This window comes from Panthera tigris, chromosome C2 (genome assembly GCF_018350195.1).
Source record: "Panthera tigris isolate Pti1 chromosome C2, P.tigris_Pti1_mat1.1, whole genome shotgun sequence".
NCBI classification, from domain to species: Eukaryota; Metazoa; Chordata; class Mammalia; order Carnivora; family Felidae; genus Panthera; species Panthera tigris.
This window is the reverse complement of record NC_056668.1, coordinates 65,546,233-65,560,751: the sequence shown is the minus strand read 5'-3', so window position 1 is coordinate 65,560,751 and position 14,519 is coordinate 65,546,233. Positions and strand designations below refer to the sequence as shown.

The window sequence follows — 14,519 nt, the reverse complement described above, 5'->3', positions numbered from 1 at the left end:
ATTTGTAAATGACATATTGGATAAAGGGTTAATATCCAAAATCTATAAAGAACTTATGAAATTCAGCACCCAAAAAACATATAATTTGGTTAAGAAATGGGCAGAAGACATGAATAGACACCTTTCCAAAGAAAACATCCAGATGGCCAGCAGACACATGAAAAGATGCTCAACATCACTCATCACCAAGGAAATACAAATCAAAACCACAATGAGATTCACCTCACTCCTGTCAGATGGGTAAAATAACAACACAGGAAACAACAGATGTTGGTGAGGATGTGGAGAAAAGGGAACCCTCTTACATTATTTGTGGGAATGCAAACTGGGGCAGCCACTGTGGAAAATAGTATGGAGGTTCCTCAAAAAGTTAAAAATAGAGCTACCCTATGACCCAGCAATTGCACTACTAGATGGCTACCCAAGGGATACAAAAACACTGAATTGGGGGCGCCTGGGTGGCTCAGTCACTTAAGCATCTGACTTTAGCTCAGGTCACGATCTCATGGCTCATGGGTTTGAGCCCCTCATTGGGCTTTGTGCTGATAGCTCAGAGCCTGGAGCCTGCTTCAGATTCTGTGTCTCCCTCTCTTTCTGCCCCTACGCCTCTCACGCTCTGTCTCTCTCTCTCTCTCTCTCTCTCTCTCTCAAAAATAAATAAACTTAAATTTTTTTTTAAATTATGATAAGGCTTATCAAAAAATACTGAAGTGGCAAGTACACCCTGATGTCTATACCAACATTATCAACAATAGCTAAATTATGGAAAGAGCCCACATGTCCACTGGACGAATGGATAAAGAAGAGGTGGTATATATACACAATGGAATATTACCCAGCCATCAAAAGGACAGAAATCTGGAGGTACCTGGGTGGCTCAGTTGGTTGAGCATTCAACTTTGGCTCAGGTCATGATCTCACGATTCCTGGGTTCAAGCCCTGCCTCCGGCTCTGTGCTGACAGCGCATAGTCTGCTTGGGATTCTCTCTGTCTCCTTCTTTGTCTATCCTTCCCTGATTTGTGCTTTCTCTGCCTCAAAATAAATAAATAAACTTAAAAAAAATAAAATCTTGCCGTTTTCAATGACATGGATGGAACTAGAATGTATTATGCTAAACAATTTTATCTCACAAATAACTGTCTTTATTTTACCTTTTCAGTGAAACACCTTTTCACTGGGTATTGTATTCTGGGTTCACTTTATTTTTCTTTTATTACTTTAAGATGTCCTTCAGTTCTCTTCTGATTTACATAATTTCATATGACAAATCTGTTTTAAGTCTTACTGTTATTCCTCTGTACATAATCTGGCTGCATATTAGATTTTATCTTTATTGCCAGTTTTCAGTAATTTCATTATAAGGTGCATTAGTATGTGTATGTGTGTTTTAATGTTTATTCTGCTTTATTTTGGTTGAGTTTCTTGGATCTCTAGGTATATACTTATCATCAAATGTGAAAAATTTTTGATTATTATTTCTTTCAAATATTTTTTTTTCTGTTCTCCTTCCCTTTATCCCCTGGAATCCAATTACATGTATATTAGGCCACTTCCTATTCCATACGTCACTGAGGCTGTGTCCATTTGTATTAATTGCTTTTCACTCTGTGCTTCATTTTGGATAATTTGTATTGCTTTGCTTTTAAGTTAAGCAACGTTTTGTTTTTGTAGTGACTAATCTATTGTATTTTTAATTTCAGAATTATATTTTTATTTCTATAATTCTATTTGGGCCTTTTCTATATTGTTGATTTCTCTCCTCATTTTGTTTATGTTATGTTTTGCATCTTTGATGATATAATAGTTGTTTTAAGGTCCTTGTGTGCTAATAATATCATTTCTGTATTTGTTTTTATTGATTTTTTTAAATGTATGGTTACAGGTCATACTTTTTTTTGCTTCTTTGCATGTATGGTGATTTAGTATTGGATGATGGACATTTGAATTTTATGTTTTTGAGTGATGGATCTTGTATTCCTTTAAAGGGAATTGGGTTGTGTTCTGGAATGCAGTTCACTTTTTTGTGCATCAATTTGATCCTTTTGAAGCTTTCTTTTAAGCATTATTAGGGCAGGTCCTCCCAAAAGACTAGACTAGAGCTCAGTAGTACCTAGAGTAGAGTAGCTTCTAGTAGTAGTCGCTTCTAGTAGTGGTAGACTAGTTCCACTACTAAGATATGACCTTACTGAGGATTCTATTGAATGTCATATATTATGAGGTTTCTCCATTCTGGTTGGTGGGAACACAAAGTATTCCCAATTCTGTGTGAGCTCCTAGAGTTGTTAAGCTACTGCCTAGCAGTGGTTATGTCTTCCATTTCAAGTGGTTTCCTCTCATTCATGCCTAGTTCAGTACTCAGAAAAAGACTGAGGACATACCTGCAGATTTCCAAAGCCCTCTCTCTCTTTGTGTCTCCATCTTCGTTCCTCTGCCTTGACCTCCCCAAACTCCAATCTATTTTCCTTACATAAGCAAGACCTAGGCTCTATTTGGGTTTCCTTCCTTGGGATGTGGCCTAGAAACTGCCTCCAGGCAGTAACTTAGGGCCAATTATAATCATTGAAATAATATTTTTTATATTCCGTTTTATATATGTCAGTCAATTGTAGGGTTCACCTCATTTGTTTTCCATAGTTCTATGATATCTGCTATCCAGTGTCTAAAAAGAACAGTTTCATATATTTTGTCTAGTTTTAAAACTGTTTACAGTAGGAAGGCAATTCCTGTAGCAGTTAATTCTTCATGAACAGAAGCAGAAGTCCTACCAACTGCAAAACAACTTTTCAAAAGACAGTAGTTGTAGAACTAGTTTTTCAATAGCCAGAAATAATGTGTAGAAGAATAGGAGAGATTTTATGAAAAGATATGGTACCATTCAGTGTAATGAACCTATAAAAGACTTATACTTGGTAACAGTGTAGCTAATGCAATATCTGTTTTTCTGATCCTAATCATTGGGCAGGACTCTGTAATCTGTCAAATAAACTGTAAGCCCCACCATGCATGGTCTTGGATTTGCTACTGTCTGTGACCTAGACAATTTACCTCTAAAGACTTTGTGTGGGGGGTGGTGCTCTTGGAGGAGCCTGGCAGATCTTTCTCTTTGTCCCTTAGATCCTGTATCTGTCTTGTCAAATCACTCACCATTACCCTGTTTGACACACTATTCCCCACCCAGTTTCCCACTCAACTGTTTTTGAAATCATTCAACTCTCCTCTCAGTGACTAAGCCATTCACTGTTTCACCAGCTCCTCATGTGTGAATCTCTGAATGTGTGCTAACGTTGGAGTTGAATGCTTGCCCCGTGACAGAGCCCAGTATCATGGTATATAAAGTTCCTACACTGGATATCCATGGATTGAATGGGGGCCTAGCATTCAAAGTTCCATGCCAGTGAGTTCAGTCTGTCCAAGGGAACCAAAGGGGAATTTATCCCCTAGGAAATTTATATTCAGATGGACTACCCCGTCATGTTCACAGACTCTCCCAAAGATGATATAAGCTTAACATTGTTAGCACTTCTAGGATCCACAATGTTGACCAGGGTTTCTTAACTTTAGCGTTATTGGCATTTGGAGAAGGATAATTTTTTGTCGTTTGGACTATATTATGAATTGTGGGATATGTAGCAGAAACCCTGGCCTCTACCTACTAGATGTCAGTAGTTCCGTCTTCTCAGTTTGGACAACCATAATGTCTCCAGACATTGTCAGATATCCTCTGGAAGTGCAAAATTGCTTCAGTTGAGAACTACTGGCATAGAGACACTATTGTGTGCCATACTCCAGGGAGCTTCTGGAAGTGAAGCTCAGGGAACTAAACATGAAGAAATTCACCAGGCCATTTGGTGTCTTCTTGGGAGAGGCCTGTTTAGAGAGTTTGCCCCATGCAGGGTATACACTAGGTAGACATTGACCTTGGAATGTAGACTCCTGTGTTCAAGTGCTGCCTCTGCGGGTTCTTTACTCTTCAATTTCCTTATTTAAAAATGAAGTATGGTGTGTTTACCTCACATGGCACTGTTGTGGTAAGAACAAATGAGGTTATACACACACACACACACACACACACACACACACACACACACACGCTGATGTGTACTTCTATAGACGTAGGATACACATAGACTTAATAATGGTTCAAATATAAATGTGTTTATTTGCCAGTATTGTTAAAAGGGCAATATGTGAAAAATAAATCTTTCAGTCCACCAGATATATAGTCCTCCCTGTGACTTACAATATTGCTGTATGCTAGAAGACACAATAGAGTATGTCTAACTTTAAAAAGAGGAAAAGGAAATAAATAGTTTTTTCAGCAATAAAATTTTAACCAAATTATGATGCAAATAGCCATGTTTTTATATTTAGTTCTTAATTTTGCATTCAGTAAACTGACAGTCTGTACAAGAATTTAAATGTCTTGATAGGAGAAGTAGCTTTTAGTTCTCTTGGGATTTCATTGTGATGAACCTGGTAAATAATTCAGGAACATATGAGAGGCCAATGAATGGGTGGCACCTGGTGCTACATTGTTCATGCCTAAGCATGCAGAATCCAAAGATGGCATTCTACACCTGTCACATTGTTCTGGCTTAAATACAAGTCCTATACTCAGTGGCTATTGAAATAATAATAATTGATTTTTTTTCCTGTTCCAATTTTCCTCCACAATAAAAGAAAACTGTACTAAGCTGTTTCAGAAACACAAAGCAAAAGTGGCACCCTTTTTTAAATTCCCACTGGTAAAATTTCTAATCTGTTTTCGCTATCAAGGGGTAGATTGCTTTAAAGAATTAGGGACTTGTCTACCTTTTCTTCTGAGGCTAATTTGAGCCTTCCTGCATTTCTGCTTTTGTTCTGTAAATTGAGCTTCTTTTCAGATCACAGTATTCATATTGCAGGCATCTTCTAAGAGAAATAACACCATCCTCCGGCCACTGATTTACTCTGTGGGAATTCCTACGGCTCCTCAGTTTCTCTCCCTATTACCTGAATAGGCTCTCCCACTTCTAATAGTCTAATAGTTTGAAAACAAACAAACAAAAAAAACCTCTTGGCAAAAGGCTTGTGTATTGTTCTGAGACCCCAGCTGCCTGGATATAGAATGTTCCTCCACTCACTAAGTGAACAAGAACTCCAGCGACTGAAAGACATTTCATGCAGACAGCATGGGGCACCTGAGTCCACTGCCACTCAGGATCAGACACAGCTTAAGCCATCAGCTGCGTGGAAAAATCTTGGAAGGGCAGGGGATTTCCTAGTAGAGAAAAAAAGGAAGATGAGCCTCACATGTTTAAATTAAAGTTATTATAGTGCTGAGCCAAATAAAGGATCTGAAAAGAGACTGTAGAATTTTATATCTATAAATTGTTAGATGACCTTTGTCTTTGTTTTTGAAGTGTTTTTATTATAGAAGCTTAAAAATATATTTATTTAAATATATACTAAACCTTTGTTATACATGATAAAATACCTATATAAAATAAAACTATAACTGTATAATTAAAATGTATAAAATAATATTCTTAAACTTCTATAATAAACCATTTATATATTATATATTTACATATAATATATTTATAATTTGTATTATATATTTGTTTTTATATATGTAATACATAAATATTTGTTTGTTAACAGGTTTAATTGGCTTCCTTTCCTTCTGGACCTGTGTGAGAGTACTTGGAGCAGTGACTGCCATCTGGTGGCAAGCCAGAATCATCACTTTGTGTAATCTAATGGTTACCAAGATGCCCACTCTTGCCTCACATGGTATGCACTGGCATCAGGGCACAAAGAGAGCCTGGAAGGTGTCTGATGAACGAGCCTAGTGAAATAGCCTTTTACTTCCACCTGAATGGGTTGTTTTCATCCCAGATTCTGAGCCAAGAGCCAGCTCCAAAATGGTGCCTCTGAAGAAAAGATTTGAATTGTTTTTGTGTTTTAGTCTAAGATCTGCTGGTTACCCACCAGCAGATAACCAAGACTGTGAATAAGCACACACCAAAAGGGGCGTGTGATGTCATGGAGCCTGAAATAAACTGCTCCGAATTGTGTGACAGTTTTCCTGGCCAGGAGCTGGATCAGAGTCCTCTTCATGATCTCTGCAGGACAATTGTAAGTGAGCAGCCATGAGGTATCAGGGCTGTTCGATATACATGTTGTTGTTGTTGTTGTTGTTGTTGTTGTTGTTGTTGTTGTTAGTGGTGGTGGTGCAGTGGTAGTGGTGATGAGGAGGAGGAGGAGGAGGGGGAGGTGGAACAGAAGGAGGAAATGCTTATGCAGGACATGTATTTCCTGGCTTTGGGGATGATGGGACAGTTTGTGTTTGGTCTGTAAAAGAGCCTTCATTCCTAACACCTTCTCTTTATTCTGTTCTCAGACCTCTTCCCATTATAGCAGTAAGACCATTTCCTCATTATCTCCTGTTCTCTTGGGTGTTGTTTGGACCTTTCTCAGCTGTGGACTTCTTTTGATAGTCTTCTTTCTTGGCTTCACAATTCGCTGCAGGAATAACAGGTAAGCAGCCCCATACCTAGTTTCTCATCCCCCATAGCCTGAATCGTGAAACCCAGAGGGTCGGTATCATTTTGGCATTGTGAGCTGCTAGGTGGTATCAGCAAAGTTTATCTCCTACTGTGGCATTAAGCTATCTGAAAAGTTCCCCTGAAATCATCTTGGCCTTGCAGTATAATTTCCTCTTGAAGAGAAAGATCTAGTCCAGTATTGTGGCAACTACGACAAGGATATCCAAAGAGGAGAATGAAGAGTCTCTCCTCATAAAGGAAATTATGATCCTTCTGATAAAATTAGTTATTTTGTATATGGCAAACTAAAGTTGAAAACAGCCTAAGTGGGATAAGGTTTCTGAAAAAATAGTGAAGCCCTACTACCTGGCTGTTCTGTTAGATGGTTCCGGCTGGTTAGAAAGTCACTGGCTCGTCAGAGTAAGTGTCCAGGACTCCCAAGGCTGGCAAAAGAAAACCAAATGAAGACTGTTTTTGAAGGGACTTGCAAAATTCTGCCTTCACTGCTATTCGATCCTTCCCTCGGGGCCCACTCCATCTCTCCCACATCATTACTCTTTATTCTCATCCTGCCCCCACTGTCTCAGGCTGCCACCTGAGAAGCCCTTTCCAGCTCTCTCTCTGTGGCCCACAGCTGAATTCTGGATGGAGCCCACATCAGATTTCAACAGCTCTCTCAGAGAGGTCAAACTTGTTTGGCACCACTCCAGTGTGACACTTTGTGGTGATCAAATGCGCTCCATTGCTTGGGTTTGGCTCTCAGCTGAGGGTCAGTCAGTTGGATTTGTCTAGCAGGCATTTTGGGGCACCATTGGCCATTTGAGGCATGGAGGACATGGAATTGTTAAACAACAGTGACTTGACCTGCTGCGTCAACCAGAGTATGGCAGTGACTGGTGGCCCTGTGACCTGAGTATGCCCCTAATGCTGCCCTAGACACTTTTCATTCTGTTCCTCAAATACACTAAACTTACTCCCTTCTCAAGGCCTTTCACTTACTGTTTCTTTATATCCCCGCTGCCTGCCAGTTTTCTCCAGATCTTCCTGTGACTAGTTCCTTCTCATCTTATAGTCCTTGGCTCAAATGACACCTCTCTATATATTTTTTAGAAAATTTTTAGTGTTTATTCATTTTTGAAAGAGAGAAAGAGTGCAAGCAGGGAAGGGGCAGAGAGAGAGGGAGACACAAAGACTGAAACAGGCTCCAAGCTGTCAGCACAGAGCCCAATGTTGGGCTCAAACCCATGAACCATGATTTCATGACCCGAGCCGAAGTCAGATGCTTAAACGACTGAGCCACCCAGGCGATCAAATACCACCTCTTCCCTGATCATTCTATTCAAAGTGGTCTGTCTACAGAATGGCCATCCAGCCCCAATGTCTTATTCCATATATTATCACCCTGTTTTATTTTCTTCATAGCAAGTATAACTCTCTGATATTACTGTATTTATTGATTTGCCTGTTAATTGTCTGTATCCCCCACCAGAATATACAGTCTATGAATACAGGGACTTTGTCATGCTCACCACTGTGTCCATCATTCAGGATAGACTCTGAACATTGTAGTGCTCAGAAAATATATTTTCAGTGATCCTGGGAAGACAGATATTTAAATCCCAATAGTAGCTGCTGCCAGGAGAATGTCTGGGAAAATCATGCATTTCAAAGTTAGAGAATTACAGAGTACAGTCTTTTCAGCTGCAACATATTTCTACAGTGCAAATTAGTAACCAATTGGCAAATTAGAAAATAATATCATTGGTTCATATGTCATTTTCCCCCAACGCATTAATGGTTTAAAGTATATAGGGGCAAGCCTTCGTACAATTAAAGAAGGAAGACTTAAGCGAAGAAACTAGTTTAATGTCTTCAAGAACTGGTGTACTTCCTATGTTATGAAGCTATCTGATAAAATTGGAGGAGTAGATGGAGAAGTAGAGATATATTTCCTATGTGTTTAAAAATAATTGATTGTTGAAGAAAGCAAAGATCCAGAACAGATTTTTAATTTAGATGACAATGTTACCTATTGGAGGTGAATGCCCTCAAGTACCCACATCTTGTAGATTTCAGGTTGCAAAAATCAACTGTAATCCTGGTACAAATGGTAATGGACATTTGCTGAGTAACTAGTATTTTAATTGGATAATTATTATTTTTATTAGTATTTTGGTTGCAAAGTTAAATATGTTTCAACTGCTATGACCCCATACAATTTTTCCCATAATCCATTATTTTTATGCACAGTTTTGTAGAATGCAAGGTTTTTAAAGCATTTATATATCCTGTTAAAATAGGAACACTTGTAAACAGTGTTATAGTAGAAACACATATATTTCTTTCATTCCATTAAAGATTTTGCTGCTGTCTTGTTTGCAGTGGGAGCATGACTTGGCATAAAGAATAAAATATTAAGAGGCACTGTGAATAAAAACACATTTTGCAATTAAGTAGCTTACAAGCTCAGACAAGGAAAGATAAAATAACCCAGTTTCAAAGTGCTTTCTTCAATAATAAAATTTGTTCAAAGGTACAGCATCACAGTTAGATGCTTCATTTCATTTCAGTTTTGTGGACTCTAAATTTGTGATTGTGTGTATGTGTGTAGTGCCAGAGGAAGAAAAATATTTTTAAAATATCTTAATAAATATAATGGTAATGGTCAAGTTCAGTTGCAGATATTACATTTTTGGTAAAATTTTAAAATGTAGTCTACAAGAGAAAATCAGTAAAGATATAGAAGACTTGGACAACACTATCAACCAACTTGACCTAATTGACATTTATATAATCCTACATCCAACAGCAGCAGAATACACATTCTTTTCAAGTACACATGGTACATTTACCAAGATAGATCATATTCTAAGCCATAGAAAAAGTCTTATTAAATTTAAAAGGATTCAGTTCATACAGAGTATGTTCTCTGACTACAATAGAATTGAATTAGAAATCCATAACAGAAAGAACTCTAGAAAATTTTGAAATATTTGGGAACTAAATAGAGCACTTTAAAGTAACTCATGGTCAAAGAAGAAATCAAAAGAGAAACTAGAAAGTATTTTCAACTGAGTGCAAATGTAAATACCAACATATCAACATTTGTTGGATGCCATTAAAGCAATACTTATGGGAAAATTATAGCACTAAACTCCATATTGGAAAACAAGAAAGATCTACTTTATGAAACACCAAAAAAGAGCAAATGAAACCTATTATAAGTAGAAGACAGGAAATAATAAAAATGAAAGTGGAAATTGATGAAATAGAAAACAAATCAGAAAACAACATGAAACCAAAACTCTTTATGGAAATCAGTAAAATTGACCAAACCGCTAATTCAAATGATCAGAGGGGAAAAAAGAAGATATAATTACCCAAATAAGGAAGGTAGAGGTGACATCACCTAAGGTTAGGAAGATAATGTAAGGGTGAGAACAACTATTGTAGGGAGTCTCTAACATGTTCTGCAATGATTTCTGCTTCCTGATAGTCACACTCTTATGAAATCCCCTCTCACTGAATATGGGCTGGACTTACTGATGCGCTTATTAATGTGATATCACTTTTAGGATAAGGTTACCAAAAGACTGTGGCTTCCTTCTTGGATCTTGCTCACCCTTTCACTTGCTCACTCTGAGGGAGGCCACCTGCCTTGTTGTGTGAGCTGCCCTATGGAGAGGCCCACATGTCAAGGCACTGATATTTCTAGTCTGAAGCCAGCAATGACTGAGGCTCACTAACAGCCATGTTAATAAACTTGAAAACAAATCTTCTGAGGCCTGCTAATAGCAATAAGCTTGTAAGCTTATTTTACCCAACTTGAACCTTGGAGGACTGCAGCAATGGCTGGCCCAGTGACTGCATCCTTGTGAGAGATCCTGAGCCAGACGCACCCAGCTAATCTGTGCCTATATTGTTGAAGAAATGTTATCAGCTTTACAGAAAATCTTCTGAAATACTGAAAATAATGGACCATTCCCAACTCATTCTATGAGGACAGCATTACCCTGATATCAAAACCTAATAAAGACATTAGAGGAAAAAAGCCCTATAGGTTAATACTCCTCATGACCATAGATCCAAAATTCTAAACAAAATTTTGGCAAATTGAGTCCAATGAAATATCAAAAGGATAATACATCATGACAAAGTGAGATTTATCTCGAATATACAAGGTTGATTTAACATCCAAAGATCAATCAATAAAATTCACCATATTGACCAACATAAAACAATGATCATCTTTCTAGACAGAGAAAAGGCATTTTGAAAAAGATTTAACATTCTTTCCTGATAAAGTCTCAACAAACCAGGAATAAAAGAGAACTTCAACCTAACAAAGTACATCTATGAAAAACCTATAGCTAACACCATTTTTTAATGGTAAAAGACTGATTGTTTTCCCATTAAGATCAGAAACAAAGCTAGATGTCCACTCTCACAACTTTTGTTCAACAATGGAGATTTTAGCCAGTGCAATTAAGATAAGAAAAATAAATAGAAGTTACCTGACTGTGTATGTAAAAAATTCAATAGAATCTATTCTTTAAAGAACTACTAGAACTAATAAATGAGTGTAGCAAGGTTGCAGTTTACAAGATCAAGGTATAAAAATCAACTCTATTTCTAAATACTAAAACCAGACAATTGAAAAGTGAAAATAAATGCAATGCCGTTTATAATAGCACCAAAAATAAGAAATATTTAGGGATAAATCTAACAATGTGTAATACTTGTATACTGAAAACTACAAAACATTGCTAATCTAACAAATAATGTGAAATACTTACATGCTGAAAACTATAAAACTGCTGAGAGAAATTAAATCCTAAATAAATGGAGAAATACCATGTTCATGGGTTGAAAGATTCAATATTGTTAATTCTCTCTTAATTGATCTATAGACTAAGCCCAATTACAGTCACAACCCTAGCTGGCATTTTTTTTTTGTATAAATTGACAAGCTAGTTCTAAAATTAATGCAGAAATATGGAGGACATAGAATAGCCAAAACAACTTTATAAAATAGAATAAATTCTACTCCTGAAACCAATATTACAGTATATGTTAACTAATTTAAATTTAAATAAAATCTTGGAAAGAAAAAAAAAGAATTAAAAAAAGAATAAAGTTGGAGGACACCTGATTTTAAGACTTATTATAAATCTATAGTAATGAAGGTAGTTTGGTACTAGATAGAAATAGACATATATATCAATAAAACAGAATAGCATTCAGAAATAACCTACGTATATAAGGGAAACAGCTTTTCAACAAAGGTACAAAAGCAAGTCAGTAGAGAAGGGACAATCTTTTCAAAAAATGGCCCTGGCACAATTGGATATCCACATGCAAAAATGAACTTTGATCTATATCTTGCACCACATTTTTCAGAAATTAACTCAAAATGGATCATAGATCTATCAAACCTAAAACTGTAAAACTTGTCTAAGAAAATGTAAGAAAAATGTTGTGACTTTGGAATAAGCAAAGATTTTATAGATATAACACTAAGAGCATAAACCATAAAAGAAAACATTGATAAATTGGACAATAAAAATTTAAAACCTCTTCTAAAGAAAATCTTAAGAAAATGAAAGAAAGAGACAGACTGGAAGAAAATATTTGCAAATCATGTATCTAATAAAGAATTTATATCCAGGTTACTGAGAACTCAATGATAAGAAAACAATAATCCAGTTTTTCAAATGAGTGAAAAATTTGAAGAGACACTTCAAAAAAGAGTACACATGAATGGCAAATAAGCATATGAAAAGAGATTGTCAACACCATTTAGTCATTAAGGAAAAGCAAATTTAAACCACAATTAAATGCCACTGCACACTTATTACAATGGCTACAATTTTTAAAAACTGACTAGGTCAAGTAATTGCTCAGTTCATAAAATGGTTTTATCCAGTAAAAAAAAAAAAAAAAAGAGGGGCACCTGGGTGGCTGAGTCGGTTAAGCGGCCGACTTCGGCTCAGGTCATGATCTCGCGGTCCGTGAGTTCGAGCCCCGCGTCGGGCTCTGTGCTGACAGCTCAGAGCCTGGAGCCTGTTTCAGTTTCTGTGTCTCCCTCTCTCTCAGACCCTCCCCTGTTCATGCTCTGTCTCTCTCTGTCTCAAAAATAAATAAACATTAAAAAAAATTAAAAAAAAAAAAACCGAATTATTGATACTTGGGACAGCATGGATGTATCTCAAAATAATTATGCTGAGGAAAAGAAGCCAGGCAAAAAAAAAAAAAGTTGCATACCATATAATTGAATTATAAAAAATTCTAGAAAATTAAACCGACCTGTTGTTAATTAATCTGTGGTGACAGAAATCAGATGAGTGGTTACCTGCAGATGGGTGGGAGGTGGCACAGAAGAGCAGGAAGGAGGAACTACAAAGGGACATGTAGAAACTTTGGGGGGTGATGGATATGTTCATTACCTGGATTGTGGTAAGTATTTCACTGATATATACATATATCAAAACTTACCAAATCCTGTACCTTAATTATGTACAGTTTATTACATGGCAGTTGTATTTGATACAGCTATTTCAAAATGTAGTCTACAAACATTCTTATTTTTTCTGAGAAGGTTCTCACGAAGGAAAAAAGTACACCATATCTGGTGTCCTTCAAAGGGCTCTGCTAGGTGACCTAAAACCCATATGATAACCGTGCTAGATATGAATGACTATTATGAGAGAATACATTCTTTTTTTTCTAGATTCCTCCTGTAGTTCAATAAGAACCAGAATCACTTAACTTGGAGCGAAGTAGATATTTCAGGTCCAGAGGATCTCCTCATGCCTCTTATGTAATGCAGAAAATAAGGACAATGTCAGAAATTCTGTGTGAAGCTAAACTTGTTCAGTTAAAGGACTTTTATTCCAAGAGCTTATCTCACTGTCACTTGTGATAAGGAGTATAGATACTAGTTGTTATTTACCTATTGTTATTTCTCAGAATTGAAAGTGTCATTTGCCCAATAATCCTGAATATCTTGCATTTTATTTCCTGGGAAATCAAGAAGTGTGAAGAATAAGAATTGTGTAAGGATGAGCTTTTGCTCTACTTGGAGGTTAACAAGTTAACCTGTTACTATCTTATAGATGCTAGCAAAAGACATAAGAGGCTCAGAGACAGAGTACTTCATTATTCATGGCAAAAGCACTAGTCAGAGCTTCATGTTGCGTTTGTGCTGGTTCCCATGCCCCCAACTCCTGTGAGGATGATGCAGAGCCCATATGGAAGCTTGAACACATAGGAGGCTGCCATGAAAGGAGAGGAATCAGAATCTGGGGGATTCCCCACTTTTATAGTGAGTCATAACAGTCCTGGTCTTTGGGTGGAGATGTTACTTCAGTAAATATTTGCTGAGCTGAATACCTACTGTGCTCAGGATTCTGTGTAAAATGTAATTTAAGTGTTCCTGGGAGCTTCAAATGTATTACCTAGGTGGAAAAACATGAACAAGTCCAAAAAATACATCCTGGGACTTTTTTTAAAATAGTTTTTCAAAAAAAGAATGCCTTGCTGCAGGCATAGTTATGCTCTTTTCATATTGATTGTTTCAAGTCTGCCCTCTTTGTGGCTTGAGTAATTGGAGCTGAAGGGAAGGTGACAGGGAAGAAAGGAAAACAATACTGATCTTGTTGGCTATGAGAAAATTTGCACTGATACTGTGCCCTACAAAGATTTCTGGTATCTTCTCTACAATCCTTAGTTTGATGGTTACTGGCCAAGAAGGAAGAGCCAGTCAGGCCTAGAATAAATGCCACCCGTATAGCTGATTTGGGGAAAGGTTTGCAGGGCCAAGGAGTGAAGTGAGGCAGAGACAGGAGTAGATATTGCAAGAACTTATCCAAAAAGAAAGCTAAGGTTCATGGTTGGGGGGGAAAAAGGTATCTGCCATCACTTCCAAAAATTGAGCATAGAGCCAAAAGTAAATGGTATATCATGAAATCAAAAGCCACTGGCATGCA

At 37.1% G+C, this 14,519-nt stretch overlaps 2 protein-coding genes across 3 annotated transcripts in view; both read left to right on the top strand.

Annotated features, from left to right (window-relative positions):
- Positions 1–5,738, top strand: part of LRRC58 (leucine rich repeat containing 58) — a 106,422-nt gene extending 100,684 nt beyond the window's left edge. Inside the window, exon 5 of one of the 2 annotated variants that reach the window (XM_042998905.1) lies at positions 5,645–5,738. In XM_042998905.1, coding sequence (XP_042854839.1) covers positions 5,645–5,738 — 94 coding nt within the window. The remainder of the gene's footprint in view (positions 1–5,644) is intronic. The other variant, XM_042998907.1, reaches the window with a different exon arrangement.
- Positions 5,739–6,028: 290 nt separating this feature from the next.
- GPR156 (G protein-coupled receptor 156) overlaps positions 6,029–14,519 on the top strand; it is a 68,410-nt gene continuing 59,919 nt past the window's right edge. The window contains exons 1-2 of the mRNA XM_007098345.3: positions 6,029–6,121; positions 6,387–6,523. Of these exons, the coding sequence (XP_007098407.1) occupies positions 6,029–6,121; positions 6,387–6,523 (230 nt within the window). The remainder of the gene's footprint in view (positions 6,122–6,386; positions 6,524–14,519) is intronic.